This window comes from Trematomus bernacchii, unplaced genomic scaffold, assembly GCF_902827165.1.
Source record: "Trematomus bernacchii unplaced genomic scaffold, fTreBer1.1, whole genome shotgun sequence".
Taxonomy (NCBI): Eukaryota; Metazoa; Chordata; class Actinopteri; order Perciformes; family Nototheniidae; genus Trematomus; species Trematomus bernacchii.
Window position 1 is genome coordinate 19,683,696 of NW_022987564.1, and position 19,248 is coordinate 19,702,943.

At 40.9% G+C, this 19,248-nt stretch overlaps 1 protein-coding gene across 2 annotated transcripts in view; it reads right to left on the reverse strand.

The window, feature by feature from the left end:
- atp9b (ATPase phospholipid transporting 9B) overlaps positions 1-19,248 on the reverse strand; it is a 50,714-nt gene that overhangs the window by 16,946 nt on the left and 14,520 nt on the right. For both annotated transcript variants that reach the window (XM_034124809.1, XM_034124810.1), the window contains exons 7-15: positions 18,662-18,713; positions 16,121-16,215; positions 14,201-14,281; positions 12,485-12,560; positions 10,128-10,204; positions 5,995-6,155; positions 5,604-5,746; positions 2,138-2,250; positions 324-575 (exon numbers count right to left, since the gene is read on the reverse strand). In XM_034124809.1, coding sequence (XP_033980700.1) covers positions 324-575; positions 2,138-2,250; positions 5,604-5,746; positions 5,995-6,155; positions 10,128-10,204; positions 12,485-12,560; positions 14,201-14,281; positions 16,121-16,215; positions 18,662-18,713 — 1,050 coding nt within the window. The remainder of the gene's footprint in view (positions 1-323; positions 576-2,137; positions 2,251-5,603; positions 5,747-5,994; positions 6,156-10,127; positions 10,205-12,484; positions 12,561-14,200; positions 14,282-16,120; positions 16,216-18,661; positions 18,714-19,248) is intronic.

The following is a 19,248-nucleotide window of genomic DNA, read 5'->3' on the forward strand; positions in this document are numbered from 1 at the left end:
ATAGTCATTAAGATTAGGTGTTTATGGAACTAGCATGGATTGGTGGATTATTGTGAACATACCAAAACCAAAAATGTATTTGAAACATTTTGAAATATGTCAAATACCAGGTAAAGAGCAATTGTTTTAGTACCATAGGTTAAAACACAGATTTGGAGTGGAGTACTGAACCCATTCAACCAATTCAACTACAATAATGTGTTGCAATTTGAACTACAGACTAATCTTTGGCAGAAACCTCTGAAACACTAAGTTATTAGTGAACCCATTTATTCCCTCTAAAGTTGAAGGTGCTGAAACTGTTTCCTGGATGTCATGTTTACCTCATCAGGGCTGGAGGCCTGGTAGGTTCGGTTGTCATCACTGAAGTCCTGGTCGGCCTCAGCAGACTCCGTCTCTCCGTTCACGGCGGCATGGGACTCATAGACCGGTGTGACGTTGTGGCACAGGGCCATGGCCTTCACAGCCTCGTGGATGCGACTTCTGACGCTCTTGCGGACCTTGGGGCCCGAGCTTTGGGTTTTCCGTGCTGGAGTGGTGCCGCTGGTGCTTCCATTGGAGGGCTGGGAGGGCGGCTGAAATAATGTGAACCATGGAGTCAGAACATTAGAAAATGACTTTTAAATACATTTAAAAACAGTCACAACTGAAGGATGCCTGCACATGGCAACTAGGTTGAATCCTACACTGGTCGCCAACTCACTCTGACACCCCTGTTCAAGATAAACGACTCAGCGAAGGGAAGTGTTGTATCACCGTCTTTATCGTGTCATATCTGATTTGAGGACCTTTTATGTGTACCGCTGTTTTGACATCAGCCATCAGTTTAACTGGGGGGTGACTAGCGGAGCAGGCAGACAGCCCACTGTGCCAGCTGCGCCTGACGGGGGCGACGCGCTCTGCTGAAGCGTTTGATTTTGGCTTATTATTAACCTTCAGTCCTGCCAGGCAGGGAGGAGGGGCAGTGGGGAATACAGTATGACAACCTTCATGGAAAGTGACTGAAAGATCAATGAGAGACGATTGGGTTATGTTGTCAGACAAGTTAAGCATTGGAGCAACATGAAGAGGATGCTAATGATATTGCTAGATAATGAAGTATAACATTAGTTCAACAACATGTACTACAACACGTTTTTTTTTTAAAAGATTTATAATATGAATCTTTAAAAAATGAAAGAGGGGGGGAAAGTGTGCGGGAGGGAACTTTGTGATTTAAGCCTTTGCAGACCATGCACAACAACCTATAGAACACACTACAGGGAAGGGAAAACCACTAAAAGCTAAATAGGACCCTTTTAATATTTTTTAAAGATTTAAAGTAAAAATAAGTTTTAGTTAAGAAAAAGTATTATATATAAATATATAAATGGCAACAACTGTTAATTTCTGCCCTAATATGGGTGGATTGTTTAAATTAACAATAGTGCTAAAAATGATAGCTTCCTGTAATTATGTCACTGTCACAGTAAATAAAGAGCAACATAGTCAAAATAGCTGGTCAGAGGAATTGCTTCAGCTGCAGCTCTAAAAAGGACTCGTCATTTTTCATTAGCCGAGATTACACATAAGGGTGTGGGGCAGATGGTTTCAGTGCTGAGCAGCTGCTGGAGCTGGCTGAGTATGAACAATATCATTCTGTCAAGACTGCAGCCAGATCTGAGCCACCCAGTGAGGAAAGCTCTTGCTTACAGTACGAGGACGCGCTGAGGGACACTGATGAATGAACAATATGGGCTTCTTTCCTGGAAATCTTATCCTTAGCTCAATATAAAAATTGTTCAATGTGATCTACAGGGAGAGGCGTGAATAAGCAGAAAAACACGAGTGAACATGTTTGTATTTAAATGTATCCTCTCCACGACTGGAAACACATTTTTATGTTGCAAGTGACACGTTTTGCTTTGTTTTTGATTGGTTCTGTCCAGTTTTACATACTGGAAGATGTAGATTTAACATCATTTATTGGGAATTCATATAATTGTTTAGCTAAAAGGGAATATAAGTAGTGGATTCATTCCCAAATTAGTGCTCAAACTTGATGCTATAGTTTTCTGGATGGTGGTGGTGTTAATGGTCAGAATGTTTACTGAACAATGCAGTTAATTAAGGAATTATAAACGGAAATAAATCTTACCTGTGCATATGACTGAGCTATGTGGCTCTGTATCTCGTCCATGGTGTCCGTGCCGTAGGATACTGTTCCCAGGTGCAGCCGCTTGAAGACCATTTCGTTCTGAGTCAATGTGCCTGCAGTTCCGAAGACCAATACAATGTCACAAACCAATAAATCGTAAAGAAATGACCAAATAATTATTCCTTTATTGAGGACTGCTCTAATTTCCATCTTAAGCATAACAAGTCAAGCCCAACTGATACCGTATCTTTAAGGCTGGTGTGTGTAACACAAGTATTATCTTTGTGTGACCAGGGTGCATACTAACTGGGAAAATTACAGTTTATAAAAAATAAACATGTCAGTGTTCTCTAGTTCAGGGGTTCCCAACCTTTATTGTGCCAAGGACCGGTAGATACATTAAAAAAAAATCGCGGACCGGTTGTCAATTTTAACTGATTTTAATATTTACTCACCACCAGCAGGTAGCAACAGAGGCTAATTGTATGTAACAGCCTGAACAAATACTAGAACAATATGCATCCAAAACATATTAACAAAGTTTAAAAAAGAACCGGTGTTGTTTTTTGGTTTTTCGGAAAACCAAAAAAAACCGACGTTATTCAGTCTTTAAACCAAAACGGGAAAACAGATAAATCAACGTTTTGGTTTTGTTTGTATGATTTACGGATAATCCAGTGAATGCTGGGAAAACGAGGAGAAGGCGCATTATGAAGGAGATGTCTGGTCGCCAGGGTGTGTGTGTGTGTGTGTGTGTGTGTGTGTGTGTGTGTGTGTGTGTGTGTGTGTGTGTGTGTGTGTGTGTGTGTGTGTGTGTGTGTGTGTGTTTGTGTGTGACACTGGCATTTGTTTTCAGAAGATATTATGATAGTGTCGTTCGTTCCGGTGCACTCCCGACAGCATTTAGCACTACATCGAGATTAAGATTAAACTAATTTATTTTGGGAACAGCCGCATATATGCCGGTGTCGGACAGACACAAACACACCGAACACACAGAGCTGAGCTGAGCAGAGCACATACACACACATCATGCGCCTTGGTGACTGACTGGACATCTCCTTCATAAAACTAATAAAAGGGGGAGTAATCGGGCAGTTCGATGTGTGTAGAGATGTGTGTAGATGTGTGTGTGGTTAACACGTAGCAGCCTGCAGTCACTCTTAAACTGTTCTGATTAAATTAAACACAGCGAAGGCGGTGCGTAAAAAGGCACACCGAGTATACGTCCCGCTGCCTCCTGATGTTGCAGCCATTTCATGAAGTGAAGGAGGTTTTCCTTCTATAAAACAGCTGCGGGCAGCAGATACCGTGAGAGTCCCGGACATTAATTCATAGATCAAGGCAGACTGGTTTATACTCTCCTGTTTTGCCAATCCGGTGCTTATACAAATAGCTCTACACCCCTGGCCGACATGTCCTTAAAATGAAGTCCGAGTTTGAAATATATCTCAAATAATGTATGCACCACCATTTCCCCACATAAACATAACAGTCTGCAATCAAACGGTTGTCTCCTGTGCGCTCCTCTTCCTACTTGGCGCACCGGTAACATGCTCGTGCGCACAAGAGGCTGAGACCTTAGGCTGAGCCGCCGAATCCCTCGGAACATCATAAAAGCCATTTTCAACGGTTTTCTGGTGAAAGATTAACTAGCTACTGGATGAAATAATATGACTGGTGGCATAGGTGCGAAAATTAAACACTTTTTGAAAAAAATATCATGATAAAATATTTGTATATATTAATAATTCTGCAAATATTACGATAAACTCAAAGCTATTTCGCGGCCCGGCAGTAACACCTCCGCGGCCCGGTACCGGTCCGCGGACCGGGGGTTGGGAACCCCTGCTCTAGTTGACAAACTATAAATAACGTTTTTAAGTTTCTTTTGTTCGCTATTGAATTTAGACTATAAGAAAATCTAATGAAGGTAAATCAATAACTTAGGATCTTCTGCTCTGTACACATAACGTAATTAGATAAGTATTATATACAAAATATCAGCCGTTTAAGAAATGGGTAAAAAAAAACATCAAAGGTGTCAAAAAGGCACTATTTCATAGCAAAATAAATATACTTAACATATCTGAAGTTAACAAGCACACACACAGCATTTATCACCAGTGGACTGCCCACAATGCATCACTGTGTGACTGCCTTCTCATTGACCTAATCTCATTACCAATATGGAGTGCATGTCCTCTCTTACTGACAGACATTGCATACAAAAAGACGGAGTGAATGTCCAGACACTAAAAAACAACAACTTTGTAAAACAGAGCAATGGCTTTTTTTAATGGATGTGGGTAGACGGAATGTGTGGCGATGGAGCTTAAAGCTGATTAGAGGGCATCTCACTTCCAAAAACATTAGAGACGGGGTTAACCAATTCTCTCCGATTGATTGTTTGTTCTTCTTTCCATGTGCTTTAACTATCAACCTGGACAAATAGGCTCTGCAGCTAATCTATTCCTACCTAGATCAGCGGGGTAAGACAGAGGAGCATGTTAGGAGCACAGCAGGCGTTTATCACTGAGCCACATTGACTAGAATTAGTAAAGAGCAGCCATTTGTTATTAGACAATCAGGACGTGATTGTGAAATGAGAGAAGTTGAAGGAACACACATTAGGGAGATTTGTTTTACCTTTTGTCCTTTCTTTTACCTCAGAATGTGTATAACTTAACCACTATTAGGTGGCTGAAACTACATTTGAATAAAAATGTATAAATACATTAAATAAATAATTTATTTGTTTATTGTTAAGCAAGTGTCTTGTGTGTGCTACACTAATAATTGCATCTACAAACAGTGTTACCCTGTACATAGAATAGAGTGGTGCAGTGACGCGTCCTAAAACCCGGAAGTAAGCTGCGCATGGGTTCCCTCCACAAAAAAGCAATGAGGTTTCTCCATAGGATTTTGGAAAATAGCTCGAAATAAGGTCTGTGGAAAACGAACCTGTTAGATAAATGCACGTTTTGTTCAGCCGGATAACATCCACATGTCTACTCTACTTTTATCATTTCAAATCATAAATATATCGATCATAAATCTAACCAATAGATTTATGATTCCCAGAAGTTAGCATCACAAGGGCTCCCTTTGAGAAAAAGTAAACTTTCAAACATTCTCCAGAAGTGTTTTTACTGTAAACCGTCAAATAAAATGTGAATCTCTTGTGTTTACGACAGACCTTATTTCAGGTACCAAAAACACAAAAGAAAAACCCACAAAAACCAACTAACTAAGTTCCGGGTTTTAGGATTCATTCCTGCGCTACTCCTCTAAAGTCGGATCTTTATTGTTATGATGATTCCAACATCATTTTGCTATCAAGCAGAACAGCAAAAAGAGTTGAGCCTATACTTGGATGCAAAATAGTTGTCCTCTTGAAATCAGAAATAATTTTGCTTTAAGTCAAGAACTGTGAATGTAATCTTCAGTGTGTATGGACACCTACCTGTCTTGTCTGTCAGCAGATAGACCAGCCGGCCCAGTTCTTCTGGGATGGTGCTGGTTCTCACTACAGTGCCAGGGATGTTTTCGTCTTTCATGATCATCCAGCCGTAAGCCGACTTCCCCATGTCCAGATTTACACGCAAACTACCCATAGGAAAAACAAAGCCGTTATCTATCACAGAACTAATAATAATAATACAACTGTGTCAAAACTGCAACACAAAATTAATGAAATATATTCCATGTTCTAAAAAATGTCTTGTCCAAGAGGAAACAGACGGGAAGCTTGGGATTCAAAGTATTAATCGAAGAATTTTTTTTTTCTTTGTACAACCATACATATTTTATTTTGCCTGTGGTCACAAAATATCAAAACATTGTTAAAAAAGTACCTGATGGGGATGATGTAAGAGAAAAGCACGACAAATCGGAAAAGGTTGCGAAACCAAGGACCCACAAATCCCTGCACTGCTACCATGACAACAGACAGGACCACCTGGGCCAGGAACAGAGCCTTGGTGAGGCGGTTCAGCTCAAGGTCCAGTAAGCCCACCTATAGAGACAAGAGGTCATAGGTCAGACATCACTTCTTCATCATTGTCCTACTCATTTCCCATGAGCACGTTAGCATGGAATTACTCGTAAAAATACATTGTGTGTATTAGGTTTTGATTCTACAGTCCATTGTGGGGTTTTCCTTCAAAAGGGATTCACAGAATTACCAGAGTAAACATGGTATTTATTTTAGTCATACATTGAGACTAAGAAGTTCCCCATCTGCTCCCAAAGCCTTACAATATGCTAGACAGAGAGCAAAAACAAAGCCAATGAAAAACACTCTTAGCTGCAGGCTTTTATCATGCAAACCATGTGTACGACATAAATACGTTTGTTTTGTAGTTGCTTTATTTCCATACTGAAGTATTGTCTTTCAATACAACAGAAGGTCAAAAGGCCTCAAAAATAAAGTTCCCATATTGAGATTGGCTTTATGGAAGAAAAAAAGAAAGAAAAGACAAAAAAGGGGGGTCAGAATTGTCTTTTATTTTTCGAGTGTATCTCCCAGCCAATGGAGCATGTGGGAAAAAGATGTCAAATAAAGAAGTGCCCTTCCCCTTTCTGGCAGCGCTCGCAGCAAAGCCCTGTACACAGAGGGCTTTCTTCTGACGCACCACGCTTACAAAAACAGCAGAACATAACATCTCTCCTCCCTCAAATAAAAGGAACTGCTCTGAAAAGAAGGGGAGGGGGCAAGCACGTATAAAAAAGCAGCAGAATTCCTCCGCTGCCCAAACCCCCACCAAGCCCATTCCCCTGAGGACTGCGAGAGCCGGGGGACCAGTGTGACTGATTTATCCGTCGCTGTTAAACTCCCAGTAGCAAGAAAAAAAAGGAAGGGTAACGGGAGCGAGTGGGTGGGTATCTCCCCACCCTGCTGCTTCACTACATGGTTCATGGTTGAGCTATTGAGAAAAATAGGGGGTTTGGGTGGATTAAAATGAAGAAAAATTAAGACAGAGAGCACGCCTGAAAAGCAAAGGATCGCCTTCTGCTCGAACAATGGCGGGTCTACATTTTTCCGAGCCTTGCCGGGGATCAGATGAAGTCATTATTCATTCAGTCAAGGGGGGGGGGGGAAAGGACTCAATTACCTCAACCTAAAGATGCTATCAATGAATTAAAAAAAAAGTGCATATTTTACCCCATTCATCTCCAAGCCATTAAAAGTGAAAGGAATGACTCGATCTGCTTTGTGGCTTGTATTTATGTGTGTGAAATCTGATGGACATGAATATTCATTGAGTTAAAAGCAAAGAATATCAGGAGTTCAGTGAGTAAGTAGCGCTTTGTTAAGGTGCTTGAGACACCGGTGAATCATCCATCCATCCATCCCTAGTCAACCGCTCATCCGGAGACGGGTCACGGAGGTAGCAGTTCCAGCAGAGGGTCCCAAACGTCCCTTCCACTCGCCACATCAAGGTGCTCCCAGGCCAGCGTGGAGATGTAATTCCTGCACCTGGTCCTGGGTCTGCCCCTCGGTCTCCTCCCAGCCGGACAAGCCGGGAACACCAGGATAGGGAGGCGACCAGGTGGCTCCTTTCAACGCGAAGGAGCAGCAGCTCTACTCCAAGTCCCTGCCTCACTTCTCACCTTATCCATAAGGGACAACCGGAGTAAACCCATTTCGTCCGACTGCATTCAAGACAGTGTTTCCGTTGGAAGAAAATGTTCGGAGAAAGGTTTAACTACTTTTTACTCTGGGCACAGTCGTAGCAGCCAGGTCGCACTGAGCAAAGGGGCATGTACAACGATAACAGTGGATTTGAGCAAAAGGCAGCTTGTGGAAGGCCCCAAATACGAACTACAAGTATTATTTTTCCTCGCGATATAAAGTCCTGAAGCTCCGCTCCGGTGGCACGGTGTCTTGTTGCGCGCTTGTGGCATTGATGAGAGCGGCTTGTGTTTGATAATTTATACAAGACAATATGACTGGAGGATTTGAATTTGCTGGACTTCTAAAGATCTTTCCGGTCAAAGTACGGTAAGTACCGGCTACCTGAAACACTGGTTCACGATCTCGTTCTTTTGTTCATGACCATAGCTGAGAGTAGGAATGAAGATGGACCGGTAGATTGAGAGCTTTGCATTCTGGCTCAGTTCCCTCTTGGTCACAACGGTGCGGTAAAGCAACTGCAATACCGCTGCAACGATTCTCAGGCCCATCTCACGCTCCATTGACCCCTCACTCAAGAACAACACCCAGAGAAACTTGAACTGCTTCACTTGGGGTAAGGACTCATTCCCTACTCTGAGTGGACAGTCCATTGGTTTCCTGCTGAGAACCATGGCCTCAGCTTTTGAGGTGCTGATCCGGTGAATCAAGGAAAAATAAAGTGAAATTGATTCTTGAGGTCTTAGTAAATAACTTTTTCCAAGAGTTTGATAGACATGTGAAGAGTAGAAGAGTATTGAGAGCTGGATATGTACTTCAAACTAACAATCTTTATTGAGCAGCAGCCTCTTGTCAAATGACATTGTTCTGCCTCTTTACTCAGACAGAGGTCTGTCTAACAATACCGAGACAAAGAGTGAATCTATGTCTGACGTGTTGTCAGATTGATCAAGTGCAGGCATTGTCCCCAGCCGCTGTCACAACAGATTATATGAGGCCAAAACGTTCTTGCGACTTTAGCCACACTGTATCGACTTTCTCCCCCAATCTCCAGTCTCCATATTGGCACTTCTGACATCATCTCCTTGAAATATTGAATTCCTCTCAACTGTCGAGCTTACACAAAACAGAGGCCCCCCCACGCTCAGTTCGACCAGCCACATCAGCGTTCCTAATAAAAGACACTGGTGTCAAAACTGTGCCGCAGTAGGAAAGGGTTGTGTTGTGCCACATAGAGCTTTAGTGGTGCAGACAATTGTAACTTTGTGTGTAAAAGTAATGTAGCAAAACCACCACCTCTATCAGTTGACCCGTGTCTATCTAGCTCCCCTATCTTCCTTCTTATATTTAGAATCAGATTTCCATTCACCTCCTCAATCTGAGGACAAAACACTCAATGGGGATTCTGCGGGATTAACTTTCTGCTGCAAATGTCATTTAAATCCTCGGTTAGTTAATTTCCCTTTTGGTTAATTAGCAACCGGCGTTGACCTTTTGCATTGACAGGTCCAACTTTATCTAGAAAGTCAAGGTTAAAAAAGCACCTCGCTACAGTGATTGATTAGTGATTAGAGGCAGGGGGAAGAACGATGGCATGGAGGGGGACTTGGAGCAGCTGTTACTTTGTGTGTTTCACCCTCTGCAGCTTTTTCTAAACATGTATGTTTATACTGGCATACGATTCAAAGATTTAAGGGCTTTATTGTCATATGCACAGTAGCTACAGTGTCGTTTTTAGAATGAAAATCTTCCCAGGCTCCTCCAACATTGCATAAATATATAGATATATAAAACATAAAACAATAAGAATAGTGCAAGAAGTAGAAGTAGAAATAGTGCAAGAAATGTTGCAAATTACATACATATATATATATATGTTTTTCTTTATTATTTATAAATTGCAAGAAACACAATTAAGTGTATCTGGTTTGTAAGGATGTCAAACCAAGATATCCCTAATTATTTTTGTTCCCAAGAAAATCGTTACATCCTATGCAGAAAGTAAAACATATACTAAGAAGTGCATTTAGTTTTAATAACAAATATTTCCTAATTCCAGACTTTTTTTTTTATCATATGTGAAAGTAAACATTCAGGTTCATATTTGGTAGTTTTTTTAATTTTATTTATTTATATGTTATACACTTGAATCATATGAATCGATATGTCAAGAAATGAGTTGGCACATATAAGGAAAAAGGAAAATGATCATATACTGTATACCATCATGACGTTTTATCCTTCTAATAACATGAATGTTTTTTTTTTTAATTGAGGCATCCCCGACCAAAAACTCTCAAACAAATCCCATAACTTGCCGTTTGTTCTTGCATAAACAGAAAAAGTATTCACCTTGTTCTTGGCAGAGGATGTGTTCAGTACGCTTCTGGTCTCTTTGCCTGTGTAGATCACCACCCCTATCACCGTGCCTGCCAACGAGAGAGACAAGGAAAGTAATGCTGCTCATTAACTGCACCACCCCCCCGCCAACACACACACACACACACACACACACACACACACACACACACACACACACACACACACACACACACACACACACACACACACACACACACACACACACACACACACACACACACACACACACACACACACACACCACACACACACACACACACCACACACACACACACACACACACACACACACACACACACACACACACACACACACACACACACACACACACACACACACACACACACACACACACACACACACACACACACACACACACACACACACACACACACACACACACACACACACACACACACACACACACACACACACACACACACACACACACACACACACACACACACACACACACACACACACACACACACACACACACACACACACACACACACACACACACACACAGTTTTGTCTCATTGCCACTCACGGCAACAGACAGGAGTTTAATACGCTTAGACTCTGAGGGCCTCGGCCACCCTATGGAAGCTCATAAAAGCTGATCAATACTCTGCCATCTTTATTTGGCAATTCATTACGGTGGCCTTATTACGGAGGATTAATGAGTCATTAATATTAAATGAGCTTAATGGGGGCGCAAAGCCTGAAATCCCCGAACTATAAAAATGGCAAGAAAGTAAAAAATGGGCAGAAAACAGAACAAGGAAAGTGAAGAGAAGAAAAAGAGGATTGGAGAAGAAAGGTGATGAATTGATGAGTTTCAGAAATATGTGACAAATGGTTTGTGACTCAGCATGCAGAGGGGCTTCAATTTGAATATGCGAACGACTAATTCTCTTGTCACAGCTGGACTGGGGGCCTGCATTGGAGGGAATGCACGCTGATCCTGGGGCCACTTCTACCCCGTTTTCACCAAAGCGGTTCCAGGGCCAGATCGGAGGGGCATACGTTTTCCAGTTTTTTTTTGTTATAGCGTCTATCGGGTGTAATCAATACAACAGGCAAGTAAATTCATAATGAAAAATATGCAGTTAAAATATGCTATGATAGTCAGATTAGCTTCGGTGGCTACGCTCACATCACCCATCGAATACCAGGGATACTTTAATAACGGCATAATGATCCAAAACAGTGTGAATTCAAATGAAAAACCATTCACTTATGCAGATGGGAAATGTGCATCAGGGGACGTTGCTTGTGTGACAGTGAGTTATTACTTTCCAGCGCCTGTTGCCGAAAAAACAGTGACGTCATGACGTTGCACCATTTGGGATCTTGGAGATGGAAAGCGAAACACGTTCTCTCTTAGAACTAATTGATTTCAGTGGAAAAGGGGTATTCAAGTGCCCAGAATGCCACGAGAGGCAAAGGAAGTGTCCGTCAAAGAGAGGCTTGTGAGGGAGAATGACATTCCTGAGCAGAGATGATGTAAGGGGGTCAAAGTCAGGCTTTTTCTGCGAGTGTGTGTGTGTGTGTGTGTGTGGTGTGTTTGTTCTTCTGGTCAAGGTCAGGCCAGAGGGGAGAGCAACACCGCAGATCAATGGTGTGGCCGTCGCTGCGAGCGTCACAAACACTCTCAACTGACACGAGCGTTTCTGTGGGGAATCGCTAAGTTGGAGCGAGGGAGGATTACCTCAACTGTGGGCATTCTCAGAGTTCTTCAAACAAGAGCATAGCAGTAACAAATCCTTCAAGGTGTCGAGCCATGAAGCGGGGATTGGTATTTGTTCATTTCTTTGCTGTTGAATAAAACTGTTGCGTAGGGTTTAAATACATTAGTGGGAATATAAATGTGTCTCATGTGATCCAAGTTTATCCAGCTGTGTTATACACAATATATTTGAAAGAACCCCTTTAGGTAAAACAGCGTGTTTTCACAAATATACAGAAAATAACGTAGCCCACATACACAGACAATCCGAAGACTGGCTACTCCTACAAGCACCACCTCCATTTCTTACAGTTTTTTTTTAAATGTATAAACGAGAATTGCTCACAAAACATACTTTTAAATTCAGGGATACAGTATTTGAATGAAGTCTAAGGTTTTCAAATTAGACTACCAATAGTAGAGTTTCAATGGGCAGAACTCCATACATAAAACTCAACATGAACACAGTCAGAAATGTTACAGTGTTCCTGGTAACCAATACACTGTGTCTGCAATGCATCATCTAGAAAAGTATTATACAGTATCTCATCACAAGATAAAAACAGACTAAAATAAAAAGTGGTCATTTACTCACCAGATGCGACGACTGTGCTGGCCCACAGAGTGTTTTCAATGCTCAGACTCTCATGGATCTGAGGGTCAGCGTCTTCCTGCAGGAAGAATAAGAAGGAAATAAATGTGTTATAATTATGTGTATTTTTGTTTAAGCTTGAAAGAATACTGCAAGGCTGTATTTCACAGCAGGTAAGCTGTGAGACTGTATGGGCACTGTATGCCGTTTAACGTCCTAACAAACAGTGATTTATAGGAAGTGTAGTTCAAAAACGTGTTTGTGTAGGTTTTAACTGTAACAAACTGTAAGTCCCTTAATAAAACCCTTTTGAAATTATTTCTGCAATTAGCCAACTTCTAGTTAGTATTCAATGTTGCCCTGCGGCAGAAAAGAAAAACAAAACCAAGACAATAGAGCCATGAATTTTGCTTTTAGACAGATAAATTGTTTTAATAAAGAAAATGTTTTGTTTGAATTTAACTTATTGGCTTACATTTTCTTCACAACTAGCTAGATGTATGTGTTTAGGTGGATGACCAACATAGTTAAATGTGTATATATTTCGCATTAAGCTGAAATTTGTGCAATAAAAATATTTTAGTGAATAATAGTCTTTTTTTTGGCGAATCACTTAATCAAGGCAAACAAAACTATCCTGAAAGAAAAACATGTCAGCTGTACTGATTTGAGCAAAACAAGCTCAGTAAGAGTGCATACATCCTGGGCAGAAGGACCGGCTCTGCTGTGCCATTAATTTCCACAAGCACCTGACACAGTAGTGCAGACCGAGGCAATACAGTGGTCCCTTTATCAATACTTTCACTAGATTTGGCATGGCGATAGAGGCTGCTTTTTAAAACAGTATAGAGAGTGCACGTAGATGAGATTTCAGTGATAAATAAGCCCCTGGAGAGCCTCTTGTTTCACCCTCCCCCCTCCCCGCTTTTACCCTTCTCTCTTAAATAAAGACGAAAATGGCTTGAGTCAGGAGTGCAGAGTCAAGGCTCCAGTGTCGGCTCAAATTGCCTGCCTGATATGATAATTATGATACCTAAGCACCCACATCCTGTCAATCCCACGCGAACATGGGAAGAGGCGCATGAAAAATAAATGGCAGGTTGCAGAGTGCTTGACCGCCCTGACATTGGTGTTCATAACTGCACAGGGTCTCAATAAAAGACAGCAGAAACAAAGCCACCATATCCGTCTCGAGAAAAAGAAAAAAAAAGGAAAACCCCTCATAAATAGGTAAGTTCATTTAGTGCGGATCTGTGGGAACCCATTTTTTTCCCATCCTGCCAGGACTAAAAGCACACGCTATGCAAAGGAAGGCCGCGGAGGATGAATGAGCGGAGGAAGTGCTCCCTCACTAAGCCTGGTGTGTGGCCAAGAGTGAAGACGGGCCACAAAGCCTGCCTTTGTACCGGAGCTCTCCTCTCTGTGGGGGCTGCGCTAATCTGCTATTAATAAAAAATAAAAAAGCAGAAGAAGAAGAAAAAAAGAAAATCACTGAGCAACAAGCAGGATGGATGGAGCTGGAGCGGCGAGAAGCTGCCTGTGATGTAAGAGGTACGCCTGCTGGAGATAACAACGGGGCCCAGATGGACACACAAGCTCTCATTGTTGCCGCTTGTCAACACACTGCAGTGATACACATCTTCCATGTCAATCCACTTTCTATAGGAAAAACTCTGCATGTGTTTAACAGGTTATAAAAATGTCAACGAGGTACTGTACCCTTGTGAAGTTCCCCTCGAAGCTGTGGATGTCCAGCTGAGGCTTCTGGGCGTAGACATAGGCGCTGATGGAGAAGAGATCCTGAGACAAGGAGGGGGACGGAAAGGATTTAGTATTCATTTATCAAAATAAAACTCAAGCACAGTCGTATAGTCTTAATTAAAGAGCCCTACTATACTTTTGGGGTTTTCCTTTCCTGTAGTGTGTTTTTGTGCATGTAAATGGACTAAAATCCCTGTGTTCCATCCAGATGGAGTTTCTCTCCCACACATTTCCCCCCCCCCCCCCCCACCTGAAACGCCTGCATTGGCACTCCTTTGTTTACTTCTGTATCATAATGACATCACTACGTAACACTTGTGCTTGTATTGGCTAGCGCTCCGACACAGTGTACGTGATAGGCTAAGGGGCGGGACATCTTTAAGCGGTTGACCAATCACAACAGAGCAGGCCAGCTAGGCAGTATGAGAAAAATAAAGACCTTTTTGAACATTAGAGCATTTAAATATGCAACAAAGTAATACTTTGTATTTAAAAAAGTAATACGCTTTAATGTTTGCTGTCTGTACATTCATTAATAATAATTGTAATTAAATAAGTTCAGTGTCTGTTCAAATCCTATGACGATAAAAACCTACTCGAGCATTGAAAATCCAATCCTAGTCTTGGAAATATACATATATATTTTTTTTCTTATTTTAATCATTATTGTGGGTTTTAATATTTGGATTCAACCAAACTTAATGATATAAGCATGTTGAAGCAGTTAAAAGAATAGAAAAATAACCTTAAGAAAGACAATCATAAACACTTAATCATAAGTGTTTGATAAACTGTTCCTTTAAATCATCCTGAAAGATGTGACTGCAGCCTTTGGCCTGTGTAGCACCTAACACCGCCTCTTTTTTAGCCTCAAGTGGAACAAAATTGATTGTCAATATTAAATAATTCAGGCAGCCTCTGCAGCGGTGTGCTCAGATAGTGTTCTCCTGCTGAACACGGCAGAGCGGTTAGAGAGGAGCAGGGAAGATTATTTTACTGAGGCCCCAACGGAGAGTAGTGTTGCTCCAGCACTTCACAGAGAAAAGCTCAGAGACTCAGAGATCAATGTGGCTGCTGAACAAACGGGACTTATTTAGTCATTTAGAGCTGACACAGGGGTATAATAACACTTAAGGCCAGTGGTGGAATGTAACTAAGTACATTTACTCAAGTACTGTATTAAAGTTGAACTCTGAGGTATTTAAACTTTACTTAAGTATTATAATTTTCTGTTACATCTATGAGCGATTGTACTATTCACTCCATTACTTACATTTGACACTTGTTGTTATTTTATTACATAAGTAATGAGAAGTGATTATGTGTTACATATACTTTTTTCCCACCACTTCTTTCAGTAATAATCTGAGACGACAGTTCTCTGTGTGCTCACTTCTTAACATAAATACATTAAGAATCACTTTCTGTGTGAGAACAATCACAAAATAGCACCATATTGATCTGTTTTACTACACAAAGAGTTAGTATTATAGGCGAAAACTAATTGTTACAATAACCAATGTAAGAAGAAGGTTGCATACAGGCTTAAGTGAGGACAAAGCTTGCTATCTTCTCGTCTCTTGAAACCTAATATGGACGCCACGGCTCAATCATCGAATGACTTGCTGCAACTTTAATTCTCTGATCACACTAAGTGGCAACAATCGTCTGAGCTGAAATCTTAAGTGTTGAGTATCTGCAGTTAAAGGAAGCGGCCGTCAGGTTCACAATGTTCCCGCTGTCCGTCATCAGTGATTAGGTTTCCATCACAACTTCATCTGATGAGCAATGCTTTTAGTGATAACACAACACTCATTCACTCGTGCTCAATCCGTTTGTCTGTTACCAGAGATTCACTACATCGTAATGTATCCTCACCCCCACTGCTGGGAGCCGCTGCGTGCAGCACACGGCGACCTTCAGCTTCCAGTCCGTTTCTCCGTCCAGCTGATCCGTTCTGATGAAACAGGAACCTGGAAAAAGCAGGACAGAAATTCTATAAATACTGTAAGTGTCAGTGGTGGAATGTAACTAAGTACAATTTAAAGTACCCTACTTAAGTACTATTTTGACATACTTGTAGTTTACTTGAGTATTTCCATTTGATGCTCCTTTGAACTTCTGCACTTCTTTTCAGAGGCAGTTTTAACGTAACTACATTTACTTAACAATCATAGTTACTTTCTACGGTGGCCGACAGGTGCAAACTCGTTACAACAGCCCAAAACACAATGAAGAGAAACCCACTGTAGCTTAAAAAAAGATTCAAATATAAAAACACAAATGCGCCAAAACACGTGCAAAGGAAGGAACATCTTCACCATCTTGACGAAACATGTGTATTACTAAAAGAGCTGCATTAACAAAACGCTGCAAGAAGCTCAGACAGCCAGGACCGGAGCATTTGTTGACGTTTGGGGATTTTAAAGTTCGGCAACTGTCACCGTCACTGGAAACTTACCTACAATGTACATTTCATTGGGTTATTATAACAATGTGATCTCATGATTCTTCTAATGTTATTGGGGACCTGCTGTAAGCTAGCTAGCTCATGTAGCTAACCTAGTCATTTCAAATATACTGACGAAATAATTGCAATTATGAAACAGGCTAGGGTCAGCGAGAGTGGCAGATGGCCAACTTTATAATCCCTGAACGTCAACAGGTGCTTCGGTCCCAGATGTGTGCGTCACTTTTTAGTGTCCCTGTTTTCAATCTGTTTTGAGCTTAATAATACTTCTGTACTTCTACTTAAGTAACATTTGTATTCACGACTTTAGTCCCGAGTATGAAGTAGTCCCAGTATTTTTACTTTTACTCAAGTAAAGGATCTATTTTCTATCTCTGTGCAGAGTAAGGGTAAATGCTAAAACAAAGCCTAATTGTAGCTAAAGAAGTGCAAAGTCATTAAGCCTGTGAACTGATTTGGTAATGTTAGTGAGTAATCGATCTAAAGTTTGATAATATTAGACTCTATAAGATAATGGTCGTGCCAGTTAGGCAGAATCAGAAAATCCCTCAAGGGTGTTCCATTTGTAATGACTGCAAAATAAATGGTTTTTTTATGGCTGTTTCACAATTTCACACAGATTTAGTATGATTTAAAACATATTAAATTCAGCATATCTTGTGACTATTTTGTATACATTTGCTAAGAGATTGTGCTGCTGAAGAGGTTTATTACAGCATACAATACTTATACAATAATTTCTGAACATTTTCTAATAATAAAGTTAAAAAACAAATCTAGTCAAATCATTGGACATCTTTGTCAGAAATCGTATATAAAAACATTTAAAACACATGCTTAAAGTGTTTACATTTAAAATAAATGATAACCAACTTGACCTTAATTTGTGTTTAGTTCAAATGAATTGATATAATATAGTTGTAGTAATATTTGTGCCGGTAATTATATGTTGATCTGATTCTTATCATTGTTAGTGTGATATAGACTATTTGATTGTGTGTGTACCTGCTCAAGGTCTAACTAATAACTAAATCAGCAGAAATCATCTCTTCTCTTTTCGGAGATGGTTGTATTGTTATGCATGGTCCTTGTTAAGTAAAAACAACGTATTATTTGCAATAACATAGCATATATCAATCACAAACTGCATGGTACATCGCAGCCTGTAGCAGATCCAGAGCAAGTGTGGCTGCTACGGACACCGCAGGGTCCGATAAACGTTGAGCAGTCGTGACCTGTATTGATCTGAGGTAATATTACATATGAAACTGATGGATGAGAGCAACTATTTGACAGAGGGGGTAAAGGGCAGCTATAAACCATCCCTGGGGGGATCACTATGATGGAGGACATTAAGGAGGAGGATTCATGCTTTGCTTCTGCTGAACCGGCACTAAAGCATCACTCACGTGTGTGTGTACGTGTGTGTGTGTGTGTGTGTGTGTGTGCGTGCGTGCGCGTGTGTGTGTGTGTGTACAAGCATGTGAAATATAAAGATGTGTTTATGTAAGAGTGTGTGTTTGAGTGTGTTTTTTAAAAGGCATAAAGACATCAACAACTCCCTGCCAAGCATATTGGCACATCAAAGATTGATGGAAATGATGTCCTCAGAACATTTCCTGCCGATGCCCCTCAGGAAGGAGCGAGAATCTGACGCAGCTTATTGATTCATTGGAATTCGCATCATCACTCACTGGAAGAATGTGACATAAATCATATGAATCACGAGCTGCCTCGGAGATGATGCCAAAGGACTGGTGGTGTGAGGAAAAGTCACATTCCCACCCAAATGATCTTGACACGCTTTTGTCAAAGTGCTAAGTTTATTCTGTCTGTTAATTGTATATTTGTATTTATGTTTCATTTATTGCGATGATTTATGAATGTAATTTGATTTAAAGACCGTAATTAATTTGGGAGGAGTCCTTGTTTCAGCCCTTTACACTCACCGTTTTTCTCCGATGTTCTCAGGAATATCATGTCTGCAGGAATCCTTTGGTTCTGCAAAAAGGAAGATACAAAGCTTTTTAATCGTGGAGTGTTACTGAGCACTATGGCAGAATCTTCCTGAATAATTAAACAAGGTCAATACCTTGACCGGAGGGTGAAGGAGAAAGCGTTTTTTTAAAGTCAGTCTAATGGAAATTGTACTTAATAGAAGCAGCTGGATTTCATGTTGGCTGAAAGTGAAGATCACATGCTTAACAGGTGGGTGGGAGTTTTGAATAGTACCAAAAGCACATTGTAAGTTTCAATTCACAATGAAGCACAACTCAACTGAAATCAACACTGTGCTTTAAACTCTGTTAAGTTATTCTATCTATTTTAAAGAGGCCCTACTATTCTTTTGGGGGATTTCCCTTTCCCTCAGTGTGTTGTATAGCTTTTCGTGCATGTAAATCGTCTGCAAAGGCTAAAACCAGAGCCCAGTCTGCTCTGATTGGTTAGCTGGCCGGCTGTGTAATGATTGGTCAACCACACAGACATGTCCCGTCTCTTAGCTAATGACATACAATGTACAATGCAAACCAATAGA